Genomic DNA, 24,505 nt, shown 5'->3' with positions numbered 1-24,505 from the left:
AGAGGATGCCCTACTGGTGTGCAAGCAATCTGATGTGTCAGGATCTCTTTGTTGGAGAAGCACTGCCCCAGATCATCTTCAGACACTTGGGAAAGGGATGGCAGCTGGGGGTGAGGCTGGCAGGATGGACATGGAGGCTGAAGAGAGCATCTGTGCCACAAAAACATTACTGGGAAAAGCAGCATATCATTCTGCACGTCAGTCCTGCAGATGACCTCCAGAGCTTCGGCAGCACCAGCTCTCCATCTCCAGGAGCACTTGTCTCTTCTTCCCAAGCCTCCAGCCCCAGCAGAGCTCAGAAACACAACAATGCCTGTCTTTCCAGGTCTTACGTCTCTGCCAAGCCTTCTGGCCAGGAGGTAGCTCAACAACTGGCTGTGTATCCGCCGTTTTTTTTTCCTGAGCAACTACTAGCTTAGTAAAACATGACTCCTGCCTGTGTTATCAGAAGTCCCAGAGTGCATATGACAGAAACTCAGACTGGCAATAACCCATAAAAGAGAATGTGTGGGGCCATGGACTTAAACAATTTAGGTCCAGCTGGACTCAGACCCTTAGCATCAGCAGGAACATATCCTTCCTCTGTTTCTGGGCCAGCTTCTCTCTTAGGCATGATCCTCCTTCCTGGAAGTTCCCAGCTGCTCAGACTTCCCTCAACCCAAATCCCAGACACTTCTCTGTAGGTTTCTCTTGCTCCTTGCTGAGGATCGAATCTGACTGGTTCTGAGTAGATCAAGCCCCAAGCCTGACTGGGGATTTGATGCTCTGATTGGTCAGGCCAGGATCACATTTGGATTTTGGAACTGAGAACAGAGATGGGGACAGGATCCACCCAGGCTGAGGTGGGACTCTGCTCTCTGAGGAGAAAAGGCACCCTAAAAACTCCCTTTGTGTTGCAGAACTGGAGAACCCAGCTGAGAGGGTGCACCAGATCCAGCAAATCCTCGTCACCCTGCCCCGTGTGGTCGTCGTGGTCATGAGATACCTCTTTGCTTTCCTCAACCAGTGAGTGCTTGGCCAAGGGCCCCTTTGGCGTCTACCCTGGCCTCCTTTGGGTGGGGGTTCCTAGGGCTCCCGCAGTCCTCCTGGACTTAAACAGAGTCCCCTCCTCCCAGAAAGAAACTCCAGGGGAGGATTTGCCTCTCCCAGGTGACGTGTGGGTGCCTCCTCTCTCCTAGCCTCTCCCAGTATAGCGACGAGAACATGATGGATCCCTACAACCTGGCCATCTGCTTCGGGCCCACCCTCATGCACATCCCTGATGGGCAGGACCCTGTGTCCTGCCAGGCACACGTCAATGAAGTCATCAAAACCATCATCATCCATCACGAAGCCATCTTCCCCAGCCCCCGGGAACTCGAGGGACCCGTGTATGAAAAATGCATGGCTGGAGGGGAAGAGTATTGGTAAGATGTCATTCCTCTGAATGTTACAATTAGCCTTGTCATTGTTGTTGAACAAGAACAGCAAGAAGCCCTTTGCTTTCTTGCTGCTTCAGAGCCTGTACTTCCATGTACATTTTCTCATCTGAGCTTCGCAGCAGCCTTATGTGAGAGATGGGTGCATCAGTGAAGAATGCGTTTGTAACAGTGGACAGAAATATGATTCAAACTGCCCTAAGCCAGACATGACATTATTGGTTGACTTAACTAGAAAGTCGGGGTACAGGGACATCTTTAGGTGTAGCTGGACCCTTCAGGTATGGCCGGGTCTAGGACTTCACCCTCTGTCTCCATCCCTTGGCTCTGTTCTCACTTGTGCTCATACACAGTCTCTCCCTTTGTGGTTGTGAGAAGGTAGCCAGCAGCTCCAGCTTTAAAACCTGTTTTCCAGTATCCTCAATAGAAAAGGAGCTTGTCTTTCCCAAATGAGCTAATGCAAGCCAGAGAAATGCTTGGGTCTGGTGAGGCCTTGACATGGGGAGTGAGGTAACGCTGCTGCTGGCCAAGTGTGCTGCAGGCCCACCTCAGGAAGTAGAGGGGAGAGTAATCTCCCCAAAGCTCATGAGCCAAAATGATACTGCCACCTCTGTACCCGCCTGCCTAAGAGGTCTCTCTTTAAGATAGGATGGGCTGGCTTCTCTGTGTCATCCCCAGGCAGCAGTCACTAGCTGGGCGCCTCTGTGCACCTGCTGCCTCTGCCAACACCCTGTCTCAGGAGAAACACATTAGAAGCTGTGCAAAGTCAGGGCTTCCCCAGGCTATGACCTGAAAGTGTGAAGACAGGGAAACATTTTAAAATGCAGTGCAGGGTGTGGGATAACAATATGTAATGAGAAAGTACTTTATGTTTCAGAAAGTTGAAGAAAGGAGTGTTTTTACCATAAACCCTGATTGGCAATTGGGGTGGGGCTCAGTGGTGGAGCAGGTCATGTATAAGGTCCCTTCAATTCCCAGCACCACAACACACACACGCACAGGCACACATGCACACACACACACAAGTTCAGGAGATTGGGTATATTTGTGCTGGTTTAAATATTATACATACAGTGTAGACTTGGTATATGTATTGAAACAGCACATGGTACTTCATAAATATGTACTCTTTTATGTTTTTGTATGTCAATTAAATTTTTTAGTTAAAGAAAAGAATACTCCAGGATAAAAAATGCACTGAAGAAGTGGAATTCGACACACCAAGTGAAAGGGACTGGTCAAAGAGTAGCTACTGCTTTTTAATTCCCAACCCAGGACAGCACTGAGCAGTGTACTGAGGTCTTACCCACACTGCCACTAGCCAGATACCTGGAGGGAATTAGGGTTTGACTGCAAAGCACCCCTGGACTCTCAAGTTACTTGTGTGCTGGGGGCAGATGCGAGCAGCTGTTTCAGAGAAGGGACATGTTCCAGCTCCATTGCCCTGCACATGCACCTCCCCACGTGGAAACCCGGGGTGTGTGAGGTCTGATCACAGCTCTGTCCTTACTGGGGGCCTTTGAGAACAAGCATGTCCTTGCTCTGTAACAGAAGCATTCAAAGTTAGAAGCATCATTTCTATAAAAGGGAAGCCTTCTCTCATTTTTTGTCAATGCCAGTTCTTTTTCCTTAGTTCAATAGGTTTGTACTAAAGGGACCCACAGTCCTTAGATCTTACCAAAGAGCCATATATAATAGCGCTTTTCTCAATCCCATTTGCTTCCCATGAGACTGGAAAATTGTTAATTACATGGTAATTTTGGAAATGTTTTCAAAGCCAAAATGGGAGATTTGGCTGAAGGCTCAGCACAGTGGGCAGCATGAATTCATCAGACAAATGGTCCTTGAGGCTCTGCTGTGGTCCAGGTTCTGTACTGGGGGTGGGGATGGGATCCCGGTGCAGGGAGCTGTGATGGAGCCAGAGGCAAGTGGTTCCAGGAGTGGGGTGGTTGGGAAGGGCTTGGAATTAGGGACTAAGCTGACAGCAGGGTAACTGGAGCCAGCTCTGTAAGGGGTGGGAAGAGAAGGTTCTAAGCTTGGAGAATTCAGTAAAGGGACAAATGGGTCAGTGTGGCTGGTGTGCTATGTGTGGCACAGGTGTGGGAGGGACAAGGGTCCCTGGTTGGACACCGTGGAGTCTGGACCTGATCCAGGGGGCAATGGAGAGCTTTTCATACTGAAGTCCCTATCCCTTTAAATGGCACTGCAAGTGTCACCTTCTCTGAGAAGGCTTTCCTGACTGTTTTATATAGACTTCCTCTGCTCTTCTGGTCTCTGCTCACTTCCTACACAACACTATTTCAACTTGCAACTGTGTTATTTACTGGCCTATTTTCATGGGCTGTTTTCTTGTCTCCCTCCCTGCATGTAAGCAGTGCAGTCATAGGTCTTGCCCCCTCCCATCATGGCACCCTCCTGCCTAGCACAGCAGCATACATTACACTCCTCAGTGGCTCAGTGAACCTGACCCACTGACTGGGTGAACACTTGGTCTCAGCAAGTTTATAGTCTAGCCTGGGGAGTCAGGTGACATAATTGCAGGACACGCTTAGGGCATGCCATGGTAGCCTGTGTGCACTGCCCAGCAACCCCACCCCAAACTGGGGATGAAACCCAGGGCCTCTGCACTGAGCTGCATCCCCAACCATTTTTGTTTTTCATTTTGAGACAGGGTCTCACTAAGTTATCCAGGCTGGCCTTGAACTTGTGATCCTCTTGTCTCAGTCTCTCACAGCTGGGATTAAGGCAGGGACCACCACACTGTGGGATAAGTGGGGCCAGCCCAGGTGAAATGACTCACAGTAACCCCAGGCTCCTTTCTTTTCTGACCTGAGGACCTTCTGGTGGTTGATGCTGGGGCCTGATCACTGTCTAGATCCTATAGAACATGCAAGCATTGTCTAAGTTTGTCGTCTGTTTCCATAGCAGAATACCTGAGGCTAAGTAATTTAAGCAAACAGAAATTTGTATGAGTCATGGTTCTGGAAGTTAGAAATCTAAGAAGATGGTGCCAGCATCTGTGCTGCATCATCCCATGGCACAGCAGAAGACAAAAAAGCCAAGAGGTCAAACTTGTGCTGGTAACAGCTTGTTCTCATACAGCTAACCCATGGCTGTGATAACCACATCAACCCATCAATGAGGGGAGAGCCACCTCCCAACCTAGTTGTGTTGGGGATAAAGTCTCCAACACATGGCCTTTGGGGAACACATCGAAAGCACTGACCATCTTCACTGAGAAGGTAGCCCAGCAAGTTCCAGGGCAAGGAGGGAGCTGAGAGAGGTGCTCAGAATGGTGTCCGATTAGAAGATCCAAGGGTGGTCAGATAGAAAGTTAGACAGATGTGAGCCTGGGCCAGCTCTGTGGGAGGGCCCAGAGGTGATAGGCTTGCTGCCCGTGGGAAGCTGAAAGCACTGTGAGGGTAGCCAGCCCTATCATGAGTCCCTTCCGTGTGTTTCCTTGCAGTGACAGCCCACACAGTGAGCCAGGGACCATTGATGAAGTTGACCATGACAATGGCACGGAGCCTCACACTAGTGATGAAGGTGAGTATGGGGAGCCCAGGCCAGGGGCCTTACCTGTGAGCCCCTCATGTGGCCTCCTGCCTCCAGCTTACCACACCTACACACACATCCTTCAGAAGAGGTGAGGACCCAGAGAACTACTCTCATCACATGCCTCAGGCCCTGATACTGAGCAGGTCCTCACACACTCCACACCCAGCCCACATCTGCCCTCGTGTGTCCTGCTAGCCCACATGTAAATCTTAAGGGACAAGAGTTTCAGGTAGGAAGCACCCGCTATCCCCCCCTGGAGGATCTGTCTTGGGGCCCAAGACATGGCAATGAATGAAGCAGGTCCTCAAGGACTTCCCAGCCTGTCACGAAACCTTGAAAAATTGGTGGCCTTGTCACCAGCTCCTCATGGTGCAGAGTGGTAGTGCCAGGTGACAGGTGCCTCCATAGTACAGCGGCCACTCCAGCATGAAGACTGGGGTAAAGGCTCGGACAGTGTGTGGGAAAAGACTGGTGGGGTGCTGAAGTAGCTGCCAATCCTGCCACCCCTGTGGACAAGGAAAAAGAGTCAGTTTGTCTGCAAATTTCCCTGGACTGTACAGGGAACATGGCATTCAGGGGACATGGGCTCTGGCCAGCCTACCCATTTGGTGAGCTGGCCTGGAATATCTTAGAGGTCCACTGAAATGTCTTAATTTCTTTTAAATTCAGAATAAATAATATGATATTCCATCTGGATTGTATTTGTTCTTATGCTAATGTAGTTGTAAAGTATAATTTATTCTCTTAACAGAGGAAGGGACTCAGGCTGGGTAAGTGGCAGGGTGCCATAGTAGTGATCATATAGCCCAATATGGACTGTCTTGGTTACTTTTCTCTCGTTGCTGGGACAAAATACCTGACGCCCAAAATTAAGGAAGGAAAGGTTTATTTTGCTTATAGTTTGTGGAGGTTTTAGTCCTTACTTGGCAGATTATAAGGCAGAGTGACACATGGCAGAGAGCTACAGCTCATGGTGTCCGAACACAGCAAAAGCCACAAAACACATACCAGGTCGGAATGGGGAAGGAATGCCCTCAAGCAGCTTCTTCCTCTCCCTTACATATGTAAACTATCCACCCCAGGGTGGGTGTAGCTCTCACACCCATGAAACTCTAAAAGCCTGCCCCATGGCTGCTTGAGGCTTTGGGGGGACACACAGATTTAAACCATAACATGGACTGAGGGTGTGCTTCCTGTCTTCATGCCATGCTTTGGTTTTGGCTTTGTTTTTTAGTAGTGGAGATGGAACCCAGGGATGTTCTACCACCAAGCTATACCCCTAACCTTTTTAGTTTTTATTTTGAATCAGGGTTTCTTTAAGTTGCCCAGGCTGGATTCAAATTTATAATCCTTCTACTTCAACCTTCCAAGTAGCTTCAATTACAGGTGTGCACCATTACACCTGTCTTGTAGTTTTACTTTAAAAAATCATTGCTTAGGATGCCAAGCACCTGCAGTCCCAGCACTTTGGGAGGCTAAGGTAGGAAGATCGCAATCCCAGTCTGGGCAACCTAGTGACTTAATGAGACCCTCCCTCAAAACTCTTCTTTGTTCCCTCTTCCTCCTTCCTTCCTCCCTCTGCACTCCTCCTTCTCTCCTCTTGTTCTCCATCTGTTGCTCTTTTTATTTATGACAAGATCAGGCACGTTCAGGGTGGTGTGGCTGTAGACTGTTTTTATTTCTGGATTTCTCTCACTTGGTATCTCTCTGAGTCCCTGGTTTTTCTTCTCTTACTTTTGCCTTTCTCCCTCTTCCTCTCCTTTTCCTTTCCTCCTCCTCTCTACTCCTAATCCTTTTCCCACTTCCCTTGATCTACCAGTGCAGAACTTCCTGTTGCTGTAGATCTTTCTGTCAGCCTCTCCTCTTCCACTAGGAAAAGCAACTCTGTGTTGACAGGGAGGGATGGTGTTTCAGAGCTGAGCCGTGACACTGTAGACCATGGCAGCTGGTGGAGGAAAGAAGTTGGCCCAAGGGCAGAACAGATGCCCTCTGAAGACTCTTCTTTTCTGATTTGAGCCATCTTTTTGCTTCTTGGTTTACTTAGTCAAAGGCTTGTCACTTTCATCAATCTTTCTTTTCAAACAACCACCTTTGGATTTTGTTGGCTTTCCCTGTTTTTCTATTCTTTATTTCATTAAATTCTGTTCTGTTCCTCTTGCTTGCTGTAGGTTTAGTTTGTACTTTTTTCAGTATCTTAATGTAGAAGTGCATGTTACTCCTTTGAAATATTTTTTCTCAGTACAGACATTTTATAGCTATAACTTCCCTCTAAGCATAGCTTTAGCTGAATCCTATAAATTTGGATATATTATGTCCTCATTTTTATTCATCACGTGTACTAGTACTCTTTGTTTTTGTGTATATACTTTCAAATTATAATAGATGATCACTTGTGTTCAGCCTGAAAAAGTCTTAGTATTTTTGTAAGATGGTTTTAGTAGTGACAAATTTTCTCAGTTTTTTAAAACTTGGAAAATTCTTTCATTAAATTTTTGAAAGATAATTTTACTAGATATCAGATTCTTGGTTGACAGTTATTCAAGCACTTTGATTATGATATTCCACTACTTTCTGGTATCCATAGTTTCCACAAAGAAATCAGCTGTCAATCTTACTGAAGGCTTGTTTTTCTCTTGTTGATGTCAAGATTGTATCCTTGTATCTGATTTTCACCGTTTTTATTATGATTTGTCTGTTTGGCTCTCTTACATTTATTCTGCTTAGAGTTCATTGAGTTTTCTGGCTGTGTTGAGTTTCCTGGCTGTGTTTTTCAGTAAACTTGTGAAGATTTTAGCCATTTTTTCTTCATTTCTTTCTACTCTAACTGCCTCTTCTTTCATTTTTGGTATTCATTATACCTAGTAGTGCCCAAGTTTCTCTGAAGCTGTGTTTACTTTACCTCATTCTTTTTTCTCCATTCATCAGCATGCATAATCTCAGTCTATATATCTTCAAGTTCACTAATTCTTTCTTCCACCTATTCAAGTCTTTAGTTGTGTCCCTCTTGTAAATTTTTTTTATTTCAGCTGTTGTGCTTTATAACTCTATAATTTCATCTATATGAGGCTTAGAAAGGAAAACTACATTGCTAAGATCACACAGATCAAAAGTCAGGTGTTCTAATCTTAACTATGTGATGGGCAGGTAGATGGGTGGAGACAAGATCATCCATAACAAATGGAGCAGATAGAGTCCCAAGGAGGTCAGCACTTGGAAGGTGTCTGTAGGCTAGGTAAAGAAAGGCTTGCTTTTATTATCCTTTTGCTCTGTAAAAGAATGGTGCTAGATGCCTGCAATCCCAACTACTTGGGAAACTGAGGCAAGAGAACCACAAATTTGAGTCCAGCCTGGGCAACTTAGTGAGGCCCACCTGAAAAATAAAATTCAAAGAAAAAAGAGCCAAAGATATGGCTTAATGAGAGAACACTTGCCTACCATGTGCAGGGGCCTCGGTTCAATCTTCAGCACTGCAAATAAAAGTTAATTAATTAATAATTAAATATCTTTCTGGTTGCCTTAAAATATAAATTTTTAAAGCAAGTATGGGCACCTCTTAGGGTACAGACTATGACACATGTTAAATAAATAGTAGACACAGTCCCCCTGCTCCCCAAAAAGTCTCTTTCCCAAATATCACTAGCTGTATGGTCTTACACGTGTCATTAAAACCTTCTGCCACCTAGGTTTCTTCTCTGATCCTCTCCAGCAAGCTAAGTCCATTAGTAATTATAATCAGGGTTGTAACAGTCACTGTCAGCTGAGAACTAGAAATCCAAGATCTAGGTGCTGTATCAGGGTTGACTTGGGGGCAGGGCTCTCTTCCTTGCTTGTAGATGGCTGCCTTCTCATTGTGTCTGCCCACAACTTCTCCCCTCTGTCCATGCAGAGAGAGATGTCTTGGTGTTTCTCTTCACCTTCTTATAAGGATACCAGTCCTATTGGATTAGGGTCCTACAATGTATTCACTAGCACTTCAACCTTAACTATTGAACTAAAGGCCTTATCTCCAAATACAATCACACTGGTTATTAGGGCTTCTTAATGTTGAAGGGGACACAATTCAGTCCATTGCAATGAACTTGAGGATTCTGGAACCCTTAAAAATTAAGTGTCACATTTTGTACACTCACATCTTTTTGACCTCTTAAAAGTTTAAGAAAAACCAGAAGTATGGGAAAGGAAGGGAAGGGCTCATGGGAAACAGAACTAGAACTTAGGATAAGATGTAGAAGAGAAAGAAATGTCTTCGAATATTTTCTTAATGTTAAAAAGTTGAGAGCAATAGGGGCAATGGAAAATAGGAATCTGATATGTTTGTTCCTGTGGACATCTTAAAAAGTTAGACAGCTGGCCTGAGGTCACACAGTGGGGAGATCTGAACCTAGATCCCTGGTATCCCCAGCACATATTCTTACCAAACATGGCACCTGTCCTGCCCATAGAAGCCAGGGCATCTCAGTGAGCCTCCTGGGCTGTCCTTGTGCTGACCTGTGGATGTTCTTTCCCTTGTTTTCTTTCCAGAAGTAGAGCAAATCGAAGCCATTGCGAAGTTTGATTATGTGGGGCGGTCCCCACGTGAGCTGTCCTTCAAGAAGGGGGCCTCACTGCTCCTGTACCACCGTGCCTCAGAGGACTGGTGGGAGGGCCGTCACAATGGCGTGGATGGACTCATCCCTCATCAGTACATAGTTGTACAGGACATGTGAGTGGAACTGAAGACCTTCTGTGAAGATGCAGTGACAGATTGGTGATGTCTATAGTGATACTAGAAGGGAAGTGCTAGGTTGTATAGGCTGGCATAATAGGCTTGATGTTTTCTAAGATTGGGCTATACCCCACTTCTCTTTAAATAGCAATCCACTTAGCAAATGTGCAAATTGTGGATCCTTCAGAGCACATAGTGACATGTGTGGGGCTCCTGGCTGGCCATCCTGATCTATCAGACAACCTCCTAGACCCTCCTCACCATCACGGTTCATAGTGTCCAGTGGATCTTGCCATGTCCCCTCTCCTGTCTTCCCCTAGCCCATTCCCCTCTTTTCTGCCCACTGTTTTCTCCACTGACAGGGTCCTCCAAAGGATGGGCAGAAACAGCATGTCCTCATATATTTATAATTTCAAGGATTAAAAAAGTCCCACACCCCAAGTACCTAGCCCTTGGCAAGTCTCTATTTTCCATCCCTTTGAGCTACCAAAGGTTTCCTCCTGTATATACATTCCTTGCAAACTCCTGTCAGGTGCAGGGAAACTGAATTATCATGGAAGCAGCTACAAGCTAAACCCATAGCAAGAGGATCTATGTTTTTATGGAAGAGGAGAAGGTTCAAGGCAGAGAAAAGGCCAAGACCAGATGAATGCTAGGAGGAATGCTGTAGTGGAGGGCCGTCGGCAGCCCCTAATGTCTGCAAGGGTAGGGCATGCCACTGGGAGAAAAGTCTATGGGAAGAGGCTGGCAGGGGCCCCTTGGAACTCAAGCCCCTCATGAGTGGGGAGCTGAAGGATGGAGTCACCTTTTCCTCCCTTGCTTAGCCCTGCATCACTTCTGGAGCCACACGGAGACGCAGGGCTGGCGTTCTCTTTGGTCAGTGCACAACGATCGCCTCCAGCTTATCCAGCGCCCCTGCAGCTTTTAGTCTGGCTTAGTTTAGGGCACAGCCTGGGAGAAAAGAACAGGCAAGAGTAGGGGAGAGGAGAGCTGGGTGTGGAGAAGCTTTGCTGGAGAAGCTTCAGCAGTATGGCAGTGGGTATGCATGGGAGAGGGTGGCTCCCCAGGCTGGGGGCACAGTTGGCATAGGTGTGTGTCAACTCTGCTCCTCAGACACTTGACAAGGAGCCTTGTGTGCCCTGGGTCCTCTGCAGGGAGGCTCCTCCAAGTCATGTCTCTCTTCTCCCCAGGGACGATGCCTTCTCTGACAGCTTGAGCCAAAAGGCTGATAGTGAGGCCAGCAGTGGGCCGCTGCTGGATGACAAGGCCTCCTCCAAGAACGACCTCCAGTCCCCCACGGAGCACATCTCAGACTACGGCTTTGGGGGTGTGATAGGCCGGTAGGAAACACTGGTTCATTTCACTGAATCTGTTCACGTCTGAACTGGGAGAAATAAGAGGGCAGGAGAGAGAAGGAGGCTGTTGCTTTGCCTTGTTCCCACAGGATGAGATCTTAGGCACAACTGGGCAGGCTGGCTGGAGTGGCCCAGGACAGCAAAGAACAAAACCATCCAGGTTTGGGTAAGGGGTCGAGGAGAAGGAGGAAAGGCATGTATTGGGAATCCAGTGCTTTTTCTTTAAAATAATAATAATGAGTGAGACAGAGGGAGAGAAATTGGGAAGTATTTTCCTCCCTCTCCCACTTCCTGCACTTGCTCCCAGCTTTCCATTGAAGACCCTGTTGTTACCCAGCATTTTTAGTGTAAAGCTCACACATCTCTGAGATGCACTACATAAACAGGCAGCCCACACTTACACACCACCTTTGGCTGCCCTCTCCTTCTGAGAACAGGTATCATCCCAGTACATGGTTGTTAAAATAAAATATAAATAAGGACAAGAGGAGAAAGGAAAAGAATTGACAGTTACCTACACTTTATTTTCAACGGACTCTCAAAATATTTTACCTGCTGGATGCAGTGGCCACACCTATAACCCCAGCCTGGGAGGCTGAGACAGGAGGATGGCAAGTTCCAGCTCTTCCTGGGCAACTTACTGACTCAGAGAGACCTCATCTCAACAATCAACAACAAAAAAAGTCACTTGCTCAGTGTTTTTCTAGTAGAGGGGCCAGGCAGTTGATCCACATGTGCAAGTCTCTACAGATAGAGCCAAAAATACAGTCACAGTGGAGCACATGCTTACAAGTTTATTTCAGCTGAAGTCTTGATGCCTCTTCTCAGCATCTTCTATTCAGTTCGTCAAAGTCCAGGACATCATAATGGTGATGGAGCTGAGGGGGCGGGGAAGCAGCAGGCTGGGGTGGCGGAGACAAGTACCCCGGTCCCAGACCTCTGAGAGGACCATCTCTTCTCCTGCCTCTCTTCTCCTTGCCCTCTTCCCAGCTCATCTCCTTCCTTCTGGCTTTTTCTCACTCAGTGCCTCTTGATGTGGTCCTGGTGGGCACCCACAGGCCCACTTAGCTTGGCAAGGGCCACAGGATCTGAAGTGTGGCTCACCTCATTGAATGAGGTCCTTACTCACACCAGTCCCAGCACACCATCCCCTTCCTCCCCCTCCACTCCGGCCTTCCCTCCCTCCCTCTGTGGGTACAGCAAAATCCATTACCTTCAAGGTGCATTCAGACTTGCTGAAACTGGGCAAGGGATGTCACACCCATCAAACAGATGAACAGAGTGGATCTAAGCCAGAGCTCAGGAGAGCACACACAGACACAGATGTACATTCCCACCACTTTTCACACCCACAGGGTCTCCCTGAGGTGGGAGAGGAATCCAGAGGCAGGAAAGCTGCATCCACAATGCAGCGACTCTGAAATGACTAGTTTTCCAAGATCAGCCAAGCCTTAAGGACATAACCCTATGCTGGGGAGGTTGGGGATGGGTAGCAGCAGTGAACAGGCCTTAGCTTCCAGAGGCCCCTCCTGTGCTTGCATGGTGCTGGTGACTTTTGGTACAGTCAAGCCTCAATGCTTCAGACCCATTAGAAGCCCATTGGAACCGTGGAAATGCCTCAAAAGCTTCAGGGCATACCCTGACCCCAAACTCCACCAAAGCGTTTCCAGGCTGAAATTCTCCTGTCTCTGACCTAATATGCAGATGAGATTGGTTTTGTAGTCAGCCCCTCTGCTGTCTGCAGCTTGAAAGCTCTATACTCCACCTCCTGTACTGTTTCCCCTGAACAGCTCCTTTTGTTGGCCAGTTGCGCAGTCTGATGATGAGGCTTCACTATACTCACCCTAGTGCAGTATGTGGTGCATGGCACAGGTGTTGGCCAAGACTGGCCAGGGTTGACTTCTGCCCCCGCCCCTGCCCCTGGCTCCTTTACAGAGTGCGGTTGAGATCGGATGGAGCGGCCATCCCCAGGCGTCGAAGCGGGGGTGACACACACAGTCCACCCCGGGGCCTGGGCCCCAGCATAGACACACCACCCCGGGCCGCCGCCTGCCCCAGCAGCCCCCACAAAATGCCCCTCAGCCGGGGGAGGATGGAGAGCCCTGAGAAGAGGAGGATGGCAACGTTTGGGAGCGCTGGCAGCATCAACTACCCTGACAAGAAGGCTCTCTCAGAAGGGCACTCGATGCGGTCCACCTGCGGCTCCACCCGGCACAGCAGCCTAGGGGACCACAAGTCCCTGGAGGCCGAGGCCCTGGCAGAAGTAAGGGCCAGCGGGAAGGCAGCTAGGCCAGCTGAGTCTCAAGGGTGGTGGGTGGGACTTGCCAAGAGGGGACCCACTGTGGCCTCTCATAGTCTTGAGGCTAAGCCAGAAGAAGAGAGTGAGCTGGCTTCTCTTCCCTTTGCCTGACATTCCCTTGGAGTGGAAGCCAGGTGGGTGCCACCCCTCACTAGGGTTTCTGCAAGGACAAAAAACTCCCAAAGTCCAGGGCTAAAGAAGGGGCTGCCTGTATTATGGGGAAAGGGCAATGGCAAGTCTCTCCACAAGATAGCCTGATTGAGTCCATCCATCCATCCATCTAGTCACCCATCCATCCGTCCATCCATCCCAGTCACCAATCCATCCATCTTTCATTCATTCTTCGGTACATTTATGGTCAGAGGCTGGTTGAACATCTGCTGTGTGACAGTCACCACATTAGGCGTTAAGGTACAGCGAAGACCCAAAACAGACTTCAGTCCACATGGAGCTTATTCCTTACAGAAGAGAGAGAGCTGGCAATCAGTAAACACACACAACTCTGAGATGGTGGCTGGGCCAGTTGCCTTTTGGGAGTGGTCACAGTAGTTTAAGAGCCTGAAATGTAGGAACTGCACCCAGGCATGGCAAGGTCCCCAGGAAGTTGTGACATGAGCCCCAGAGGATGGAAGGCTTCAGTAGCTGAAGCTGCAAGGGAAGATGTTCTGGTTCTTCCGAAGGGTTGAGTTCTGTGTGGATGAGAAAGCTATATGATTTTTACATTTCCAATTGTACAGAAACATGACGTGTTAAACAGTTTGCATAATGGTTTTCACAGATGTTTTTGCAAGTTCTATCATATGTCCCAGAGTTTCTGTTTTCTTTCTGGAATTTAGTATAGGAATCCTCTCCCCACTGTTACCTCCTACTTAAGAGATAATAACTAGAGCCAGGGGTAGGGTACAGGCCTGTAATCCCAGCACTCTTGGAGGCTGAAGCCCAGTCTGAGGCACTCAGTATCATAATGGGAACTTGTCTCAAAATAAAAAAATAAAAAAATAAAAACAAGGCTGAGAATGTTGGTCAGTGCAAAGGTCCTGCTTTCAGTAGTAACAACAAGGTCTAGAATGCAGTGGCATGTGTGAGGCCATGGATTTGATCCCCAGCATCACAAAAATGTAAAAAGAGATAACAGACTAGCAGAACCTTGTGGGTAGTGACAATTTTGCTGGGGAGAGCAGCATTTGCAACCCTGTTTGGAAGAGGAAGAGGGATTGTGAGCAACGTTCTGGGAGAAGTCCAGGGAGGGTCCCAAGGGCTCACCTGACACGGCTATTCACACCTCAGGTCCAGTTTGGGCCCTCATCCCAACGCCCTCTCCCAGGGTTCCTGGGACCAGTGCCTTGGCAGGGGTCAAGCAAAGAAAGCAGGTGGCTGTCTTCTTTAGAAAGTCACTGAGTGTTCACCTCACCTTGAAACCCTCCCAGTCCTATGAGGGTGTGGCCTCCCAACCTGTCCCAGGGCCTTTGTGTAGAGTGAAATACAGTTTCCAAAAGCAGGTCCCACAGCAGGCCAGTTCTGTGGCTGTTAGTGGAGAAAGCAGGAAAGTGGCATAGATAACTAAGTTTGCAGAGTGCTGATCCAATAAGGGTGCAGGTGTAATGGTAGTTCCTAGCTTATAAGTGTGAGGATTACATTAACTATTAGTGGAAAGGATTTGAATTTGTGCTTAGTGTTAGGGATTATTACTATTGGGGTTAGCACTACTATTCTGAGTGTATATTGTTTCTCAGTTGTCATACCAAGCTCTTTGCAGGAATCATCTCATTTAAGACATTCATCAACCCTCTGCGGTCAGTCTTGTAATTATCTGTAACTTACAAATGAGGATCTGAGGCTGGGAGAGGTAATGTAACTTGCCCATGTCACATAGCAAGGAAGTGGCAGAGCTGGAATTTGAACTCCTGTACATTTGACTTCAGAGCCTGCCCTCCTGTCCAGTAGCCTGATCTGTCCTTATCAGGATGCTTTCCAGTGTAGGGTCCTGGGCTTTGGACCCTACACTCCTGCCTGCCTGTCCCATTTAAGCTGGCCGAGGCAGTGCACACCTCTCATCCCAGCTGCTTGGGAGTCTGAGTCAGGAAGACCACAAGTTTGAGTCCAGCCCAGGCAACCAGCAACTTAGTGAGACCCTGTTCCAAAAACAAAACAAAAGGGGGTGGGGTGTAGCTCAGTGGCAGAGCACTTTTCCACACCCTGAGTTCAATTGCCAGTACTGTAATGAAAAAAAAAAAAGATTCTCCTATTTGGTAATAAGATTCCCTGGGGATTTAATCTCCATCTGGGCCAGGGGACTCCTGGAGAAATCTTCTGAAGCATTCCCACTACCTGTCAGCAGTGCAGGAAGGCATGGGTTCTGGGCCTGCAGACTCTGCTGACCAGAGCTCTCTCTGTCCCCAGGACATCGAGAAGACCATGAGCACCGCTCTACATGAGCTGCGGGAACTTGAGAGGCAGAACACAGTCAAGCAGGCACCAGATGTGGTGCTGGACACCCTGGAGCCCCTGAAGAACCCACCAGGCCCCATCAGCTCGGAGCCTGCCAGTCCCCTGCACACCATTGTCATCCGCGATCCTGAGGCTGCCATGCGTCGCAGCAGCAGCTCCTCCACTGAGATGATGACCACCTTCAAGCCTGCCCTGTCTGCCCGGCTGGCTGGTGCCCAGCTGCGCCCACCTCCCATGCGGCCAGTGAGACCAGTGGTCCAGCATCGGTCCAGCAGCAGCAGCAGCTCAGGCGTGGGCAGCCCAGCTGTGACACCCACTGAGAAGATGTTCCCCAACAGCACCTCGGACAAGTCGGGCACCATGTGATCTGGTGGAAGAGCAGCATCGCCCTGGCTTACTGTGGTGCACCATGGCTTAGGGTAGCTTCGGTGGCTGCCGCTCGCTTCCCAGCGATCCTGGCCTTGGAGGGCGGAGCCCAGGAGGTCAGCTTGGGAGAGCTCATGTCAGTGGAGAGCCGAGGCCCAGGCGTTAGCTGCAGCTCACATTCAGCCATGTGAATCCACAGACCTCTCGTGTGCAAGCAGACACCCTGAGGAATGCTAGAGCGAGAGCAGCCCCAAGTACAGCTTCCTTGAACTGAGGCAGAATGCTAGATGTCGTCTCGGCATACCATCACTGGAAGATTAGTCTCTCCACAGTCTTTCTACATACGTGTATATGTGTGTGTATATACATGTGCATACATATGCATATATACGTATGCATGTGTCTGTAAGTGTGTGTGTATATATATATTTATGCATCTATATACATATACTAGATCTGGACATACACACATGCTAAATGTATATAGTATTACCTTTTTCTTTTTATGAAACTTAGATTTACCTCAGACCCATGCCACCAAACATCTCCCACTGAGTTATTTGGTGGGATTTGCAGGGACTTCTCTGGGAGGACTTAGAGGCCCCACAGTAACTGCGAATGAAGCAATATACCACTAACCTGCAGAAAAAGTCTCCCACTGTCTCCAGAAGTTGTGGCCTTCCAGAACAGTCTGCCCCTACAGGAAGGGTGGGGCAGGCGGCACCCCAAGCAGGCTGCTCCTAGAAGTGGGGAACCCTTTCCAGAAAACCCTTAGTTCACCCCAGAGACCTTGCCCTCCCACCCAGAGGCCAAGGGCCAACTCTACCCCAGAAGGCATGGGAGGAGGCTGGCGAGAAGAGCCCTGCCCACAACATCCTCGTGTTCTTGTGTAGAGCAGGAACCACAGGGAGAACCTGAGCCCTTTCCCAGTACAGTGGTTGGGAAAAAGGAAAAAGAGGAAAAAAAAAATACCGTGGTGTGGAATACTTCCAATCTTAGAAATCTGTAGGAATAAATCTGTGGTAACTATAGAGGTTTAACTTATATCATCTTCAAAATATTTAATTTTTCTTTTCCCAGTTCTACTAATTATACTGTGTCAGACTTTGAACTAAACAGGCAAGGAGGCTTTGAGACGCATTGTTTTCATTTGAAACCAAATGTATGCCCTTTGGCCCTTGCCCTCCTGCATGAAGCTTGTGAGCCCGAAGTGCCCAGTTGGGGCCAGATGCTGTGGAGGGGTGACCCTGGGCACTTTCTCTGCTAGAGGACACTGCTGGCTGAGTTCCTGCAGCGGCAGTAGCTTTCCACCCTCCCTCCTCTCCCCTTTTATCCACTCCCTTCAGAGCATTTACTGTAAATGAAAATACGGTGATAGGCACAGAGGCATGATTTTCAAGTAAAATGGGCAAGATTTTTGCCTCTTGGCAAAAAGGCCTTGCTCTCATTTGATTCCATTTTACCTCCTTTTGTGATCTCTCTGTTTTCCAGATATAGGCTATTTTTGAACAGTGGAACCCAGATAGGTCTGAGCCTACTGGGACCACTTTCATTTACTCTCTCCTGTCAAGCCAAGGTCTCTTTCCCTATTGTTCTCAGGCTTCGTCTCTCTCTCTCTCTCTCTCTCTCTCTCTCTCTCTCTCTCTCTGGACCTCTCAGATGTGGAGTCCCAAGTCCAGAGTTTTCAAGTCCTATCCCTGTTCACTTAGGAGCTGTGTGACTTTGGGTGCATCTTGCACCTCATGGAGCTCACTTTTCTGCCCCATTAAACGAGGATAACAAAGATCGGGTGGAAGTAAGCCAGCTGGGTAGAGTGGAAAGCACTGCGCCACCTTGATCGCTCCTGTTATCATTAGGAAGGAGAGTCTTTTAGATCCAAAACCATCCAGACCTTCTTTTCTGAAATGATTCATGGAATTTTCCTGCCAACTTACTCAGAGCCCAAAGCACAGCTCTGCAGGTGCTTGAAATTACATCCTTAGCATTTCTACCCTTTGGATCAGGACCTCTCCTCTGGTCCTCCATTAAAAGGTAAACACATCCCAAGAGAGAGACCTAGTGAGCCCTGATACCTGGGTGCGGGAGTGGAAAGCCATCCTGCCTCCTCTGGAAGGCTGGTGCTGAGCCCACCCCATGGAAGGAGAACTCAGGGAAGGGCACATATGAGGGTGCCAGGGAGCACCTCAGGATGGATGCAACCTCTTGTTTTGCCTAGGGCAATCAACACTTTTGCTTTTACCTCCTGGATCTGAAAGGCCCTCTGCCTTTAAGCACAGGAAGGTATCCCCACTTCCCAGAGAGTCAGGCCTGGAACCTATCCACAAAGCGACAGATGGCTGTGAGGCTGGGCTGAGTCAGGTTCGAAAAGTCAATCATTTGCCAGGATGCTGTGCTATCCAGCTAGACACAAGACTTCTCATTTCCACCCCAGAGATATACCCAGACTTTAAATCCAATCACCCCCAGGTGAAATTTTGCCATGGATATTAGACGAAAAGTAAAAATTTGAGTGGGCAAATGTGTTGTGTGACATACATGACACCAGTCAGGCTGTGCAGACTTTTCCCTGACTTAACTGATTTTGCTTTTCCTCACTGACAGTGGACCCTTGTTTCCCCGAAATACCTGAAAGCAGAGCCTTAGCTGTTTTCTTTAGGCACCTATTTTCTTTCCACTGGGAATGGCTGGTGAATCTGCATTGCAGGGTGTGAGCTCACAGATGGCAGATGCCTCCCCACAGGCCCAGCCTGAGAACCCAAGCCTTGATGCAGAGCAGTGGAAAGATGCTCTCCCAGCCACGCCCTCACCAGCGCTCTGCATGTCTCCACCCTCCACATCACGCCCCACCACGTCCATGGAGCACTGGCATTCTCTTCCAACTCCTGCCTGTTTTAGTCCACTTATAGTGCTGTATTTGCTTAAATGCTGGAAAGTAACTGTTAAAATGTGAAACTGTAATTTTTTAAAGGCTACGATTAAATTATAGCCAATGCCACTTACCAAATCTTTGCACCTAGTAGATAGATCAATGTAAAAACAAATACCAGAAACCTAACTGTACAGTAAGTGTGGGGGAAATGTAGTAACCTAGTTAGTAGTCCTCAATATAACCAATTGTACAAGGGGAAGTGGTGTTTACCTACTTGTTCATCACCATTATTGAAAGCTGTACTGATCAGCTAGTTTATAACGGGCATTTGGGCGGGGGGCTTTACAGAACGATTTCCTAACCTTCAACTTATCCCTAGGTCAAGCCTTTGTCTTTCTGTATAACTGATGTTCAGTCTGTTTGAGGAATGAACCAGCAAGATGTTCATTTAAAACTGACCAAAGACAATTAATTCCTGGTCTAGTTTCCTGGGTCTCCTGGCCCCGGCTGCCACTAAAGACCTTTCTGGGATAAAATTGAGAACAAGCCGTGCTTCCACACCCACTGTCCCTCCCTGCCCTCCCTCACTTCCTTTTCCTCTTAAAGTGCTGCTCTGAGCGGTGGGATTCTATGAAAAATTCTTGCCTTTCCTTGTTTTCAGTGCTAACGATTTCTCACCTTGAAGCGCCTTTTGAACCCTGGGCAGAGCACACAATCAGAGGGAATTGTGGGCTTGGGAATTAGACTTGGGAGTCTTTTCTCTGAAGTCATCAAGGCCAGGAGAGAAATGGATTCCCAAGGGATGAAAGGTTTCTACATGTGAAGAAATTGGAATGGAAAGAGACACAGGGAATCTTAGCCATCCTTCGGCTACCGGCTGGAACCAGCAGTTCAGAGATTTGCCTTATAAACATTTAAAACTGGCTTTGGTACCCAAAAGGGAGCCGGTGTGGGGCCAGACTTCCTGCTCTGCCGGCCTCCTTGGAGTGCCTTGGTTGGTATATCTCTCTCGTTCAGGAGGCGTGGATGCGTGCAGAGGACTTCTCATGACCTGGTCATGCACGCCACACACAAAGAAGACCACAGGACTAACACAATAGTTCCTCCTCTCCGTCTCTCTCTACTCACTTTTCACACATCAGATGGTTCCACACTAGAGCAAAGGCCTTCTTCCGAGGAGCCCAGAAAGAGCCCTTGCAGCGGTGGCTGTGGCGGTGGCTGTGGCCCTGCCAGGTGGGGAGGGAAAGGTGTTGGGGAGGAAAGGCAGGAAGGGGTGAGCAGGTGTTGCTTGGCTAATTTTCTGCTGTGCAGAGTGAATGCTGACATTTCACGTCAACTTTCCCACCTCTCTGGGGCCTCCTCTCTTCTGAGCAGCCATGTAGAGAATTTCCCACACACCCAAAGCTGCCGGGGGAGCTGAGAAAGAGACTTTGCTGTCAGGTCTGGTCCCGGCCCCTCGATCTGCCAGGGTCCCATTATCCCACCCTTTAGGACCTCCCTGTGGCCATTGCTGCCCCTAGCCGACACTTCCTGTCTGTGTGAACTGTCCCAGGCAAATAGCAAAGCTGTTCCTTGAACCTGAACAACCCGAGTGCACTTTTCTTCCTCAGACAGAAGCCGACCCTGGCTGGAGTTCTGCTCAGGCCCACGTTCCCGGCAGTGTGACTGTTTACATGGTTTGGCAGCAGGTTTGGTTCTGATTGCTTCAGAGTGGCTGGTCGATTTTGTTTCCTTTGATTTCCTTCCTCCCCAAATCGTGACAGGAAAAACAAACCGAAACCGCCCTAGGAAATTGCTGGTTGCCTGTCCCTAGGTGAAGATAAGTGTCGCCCTCTACTGGGTCTTGTTTCTCTACCTTCCAACCAAACGCCCGTCCTCCTATAGAGTGTCTGATTGGATCCTCTGTTGAGTATTCTGATGGTGCCTGCTGATTTGACGTGGAGCTATCCTGTGAAATAAAACAGCTTAACTTTTCTCAAACACGCTCTAGTGGTCTTTAGAGAAAGAGTGCTGGGCACACAGTGGGTGGAGAGACCCTGCTGACCCATCTGCGGTCCGCAGCTTCCCCAGGAACCGCAGGGCTATGGTGTTCAGAAAAGGTTTATTCAACTATAGGACACATTTCCAGAGATCAAAGGGGACCAGTTTTAATGTCAAGGCTTAGGTCACACCTTGGTCTTTGTCTACAGCTGCTTTAGATGGGCGCGTGTGTGCACATGCGTGCCACTTACCACCCACTTAGTCTCAGGCTGCAGATTAAATATTTGCATGCATTTTCCCATCTAATCCTCAATGCAGCTGCTGAAGGTAAGCGCCATCACCATGTCCCAGTCAGCGGTTGGAAGTGGTTAAGGGGCCTCCCAGGTTAGCCTAGGATGCGGAGGAGGCAGAAAATGAATTTAGTCTTTTTCCTCTGAGCCATGTTCTGCACGGGGCGCTGTCCTGCCTCTAGTGGTGAGAGGGCCATGTGATTGATATGCTCTCTGCCTGTTCTGCAGGGCCGGAGCTTTCTGATGAACCCTCTGGTGGATCTGCATGCTTCAGCCCCTATGGAAGCACAGGAGGCTTTTTACAGCCGGAGCACCTCTGTCACTCCCACCCAAATCGCCCACCTCTCAGTGGGGGCCTCTTGCTCTTTTCAGACTCCTGAAACGGAGAGCCTGCATTCTGTGCACATCCCACAACCCGTTACCTACTCAGAGCCACAGCGCTCAATAGAGAGCCCCAAATGAGAAGCCTTTCCTTTACTGAAAAAATGAGGATGAACAACTTTGTATGTAACTTGCCAGATTAGCTAGGAGAGACACAGATGAGTGGGCCCTGTTTCTACCCTCAAGCCCTCCAGGTGCACACAGTTTAATTACACAAATAATGATTTCAGAATTCTGCAATCAACTTGATCAAAACTGAGCCACAGGTGCCCAGATATTCAGGGGGCTGAGGCAGGAAAGTGGCAAGTTCCGGCTCATCAGGGCCACTTAGTAAGAGCCTGTCTCAAAATGGAAAATAAGAAATGGGTGGGGATGTAGCTCAATGCAAAGGCCCTGGGTTGTATTCCTAGTACCACCACAAAAAGAAAAAAGAGAAAGAAGAGAGAGGGAGAAAGAGAGAGAGAGAAAGAAATGCATTGACATCCATTGGGTTCATGTTGTAGTCAGACACAGAGTAGAGCACTCCACATGGCTTGCGTTGTCCAATCCTTACACCCAACTGTGGAGGTAGCGTCCCTGTTTCCCATCGAGGAAACTGATGCTTCGGGAGTTGAGGACCAGCATTCCATAACTGATCTGGCTCCAGAGCCCAAAACTGTTCCATCTCCACCCTGCCTATAACCACTTTCTGGTTCAGCCCTTACAGGCCAGTCAGGATTCTGTGGTCGCCATGAGCCTGACCATTGGCAGATCCAGTTGCCATGCCAACTACCCGCAGCATAGTCCAGTTTCTCCCAGGGCCCTAAGATAGCTTCTTCTTTCCTTAATTTCTTTTAAACCCTAATACTGAGGAGGGTAATTACTGCTGTTGATCCCTTGCGTTAGTGCCCCATTTGTCTTTACCACTGTAAGAACACTTTCTATTTTCTAATTTTTTAACTTCAACTCCTCAGAGAACATATGGGTGTATGTTGGGTGGGATAGCCATCTGCACAAAAGGAGAAGCAGAAGATCAGACAGCATACACGAGCTGGTTCAAGTCCAGGACCAGGTAGAGGGAGAGAAAAAGACCTCTGGCTTTCTTGGCCCCTGACCCAAGTTCCTCAGCCCTTGTCACTCTCCCGCACTCATACCTAGCATGCCTGGTCCTGCACTGCACACATATTGCCCAGGGGTGGCTTTGGTCATAGGCTGAGCATAGATCCAGCCCTGACTTGAATTGGTACCCTGTGGTCTCCACTGCCCCAGGAGCAAGGTATAACAAGAGGCTCTCCTCACGGGCAGGGGAAGTCTAGAGAGGGTGGTCTACATAGCTTTCCAGCCACCTGAGCACTTAGCGAATGCTGCTGGGCTTGTCCCTGGTTACAACTGTTCATCTGCTTCATCCCTATGCTCTGTGGAGAGGAAGAGGGGGTCCTTGGCATCTGATGAGTGGCTAGACCAACTCTGCTTTAAGGAAAAAGCTTGATTTGACTTCCACCACTCATTGGCTTTGGAGCGAGCCCCTTCCTCAGGCAGATTTGGAGTGAGCCCTTTCCCTGTGTACGGTGAAGGGCTTGTGGCGTTGGTCTTCACTATTTCTTCCAGGTCTGAGGGCCCCCTTGGTGCCGTGACAGAGGCTGCAGAAGCATAAGGGGTAGGGTATGGAGTGGGTCTAAGGTCCATTCATCCACACCTGCTGTGCTTCTTGAAGGAAGCAGCCCAATCCCCTTAGGCTGCATCACCCCATCCTGGCCCCAGCAGACTTGGCCACAGGTGACAGCTGACCCAAAGTCAATGATAGTAGATGGAGAAAGTGCCCCTGGGCTTTAGCAAGTTGGGTAAATACAGGACCTTTCTTCCACATTTGACCAAAGGAAGTAACAAAATGACTGACAGATGGAGGAGGAGTGGAGGGGGAAAGCCCACAATGGCGAGGACAGGGGCAGAGAGGGCTCTCACGGGCTGTGTGGACAGTGAGGTCATGAGGGGTAAGCGCTGTGATGAGGACAGGGACAAAGAAGGGAGAGGAGGAGCCCACAGCCTCAGAGAACAAAGCCATGGGTCCCCGAGGAATCAGCAGTGCCAGTGTGGTATCTACACCAAGGGCACAGCTGCCCTAGAAGGTCCTACCATTCGTTCTACCTTGGTGCGACTAGAGTGGGTATCAGTGTTTTGAAAGTAAAATGGCAAAACAGAAGTGGAAAGGAATGACCACAGTTGGTGTGTTTTGAGTACTTGCTGTGTGTTCCCAGCTCTTTCACACCTAAAAGCCAGCTCACTAGTTGTTCCAACCATCCTACAAAGTAGGGACTACTGTTCCTGCTACTCAACCTGAGAAGAAACAGATGGAGAGGTTAAGTTGCTTGTCACAAGACACTCTGCTGACACACAGTGCCGGGACTCAGATCTAGACACTAATGCAAAGAATCAGTAACAGTCTCAGTCTAGCCCAAGTCTCGGCCCTTCTGTCTGGGCATGGTTGGGAGATGAGCACAGCATACTCCTAACTGTGAGTTTTGCTAGGCTAGGAGTGACTGACCCAAGATGCCTCCCTTGGAGGCCTGTGCCTGTCCCGGGGGCACTGGAGATGGGGGCTACTGCTCACACAGCTCCCAGAGGAGAAGCAGGGGGCCTGGGGGTTCTCCCAGGTCATCCTGCCCGAGGCCACAGCCGAGGCCTGTGCTGCTCTGATGCCAGTGAGATTGGTGCTAGAAAGTTCCCTGGGGGAGACGGGGGAGTGGAAAGAGGGGCCCTGCCAGGCAACTACAGTGCTCCAAAGCAGGGAGGTGTAGAAAGCAGCCTGGTGCCTGGCAAGCATGGCTAAGGGACCTGCTCAGGTCCTGGCAGTGGGAGG

At 48.9% G+C, this 24,505-nt stretch overlaps 1 protein-coding gene across 4 annotated transcripts in view; it reads left to right on the top strand.

The window, feature by feature from the left end:
• Positions 1-20,998, top strand: part of Srgap3 (SLIT-ROBO Rho GTPase activating protein 3) — a 223,058-nt gene extending 202,060 nt beyond the window's left edge. For 3 of the 4 annotated variants that reach the window (XM_005413003.2, XM_005413001.2, XM_013509102.1), the window contains 7 exons: positions 900-1,005; positions 1,179-1,406; positions 4,885-4,964; positions 9,498-9,678; positions 10,872-11,021; positions 12,972-13,299; positions 15,736-20,998. In XM_005413003.2, the coding sequence (XP_005413060.1) occupies positions 900-1,005; positions 1,179-1,406; positions 4,885-4,964; positions 9,498-9,678; positions 10,872-11,021; positions 12,972-13,299; positions 15,736-16,149 (1,487 nt within the window). In that variant the 3' untranslated portion in view covers positions 16,150-20,998. The remainder of the gene's footprint in view (positions 1-899; positions 1,006-1,178; positions 1,407-4,884; positions 4,965-9,497; positions 9,679-10,871; positions 11,022-12,971; positions 13,300-15,735) is intronic. The other variant, XM_013509103.1, reaches the window with a different exon arrangement.
• The last annotated feature ends 3,507 nt before the right edge of the window (positions 20,999-24,505 follow it).

This window comes from Chinchilla lanigera, unplaced genomic scaffold (genome assembly GCF_000276665.1).
Source record: "Chinchilla lanigera isolate Chin_1 unplaced genomic scaffold, ChiLan1.0 scaffold00160, whole genome shotgun sequence".
NCBI lineage: Eukaryota > Metazoa > Chordata > Mammalia > Rodentia > Chinchillidae > Chinchilla > Chinchilla lanigera.
Note: the sequence above shows the minus strand (reverse complement) of the source record. Positions and strands in the feature narration are given on the sequence as shown.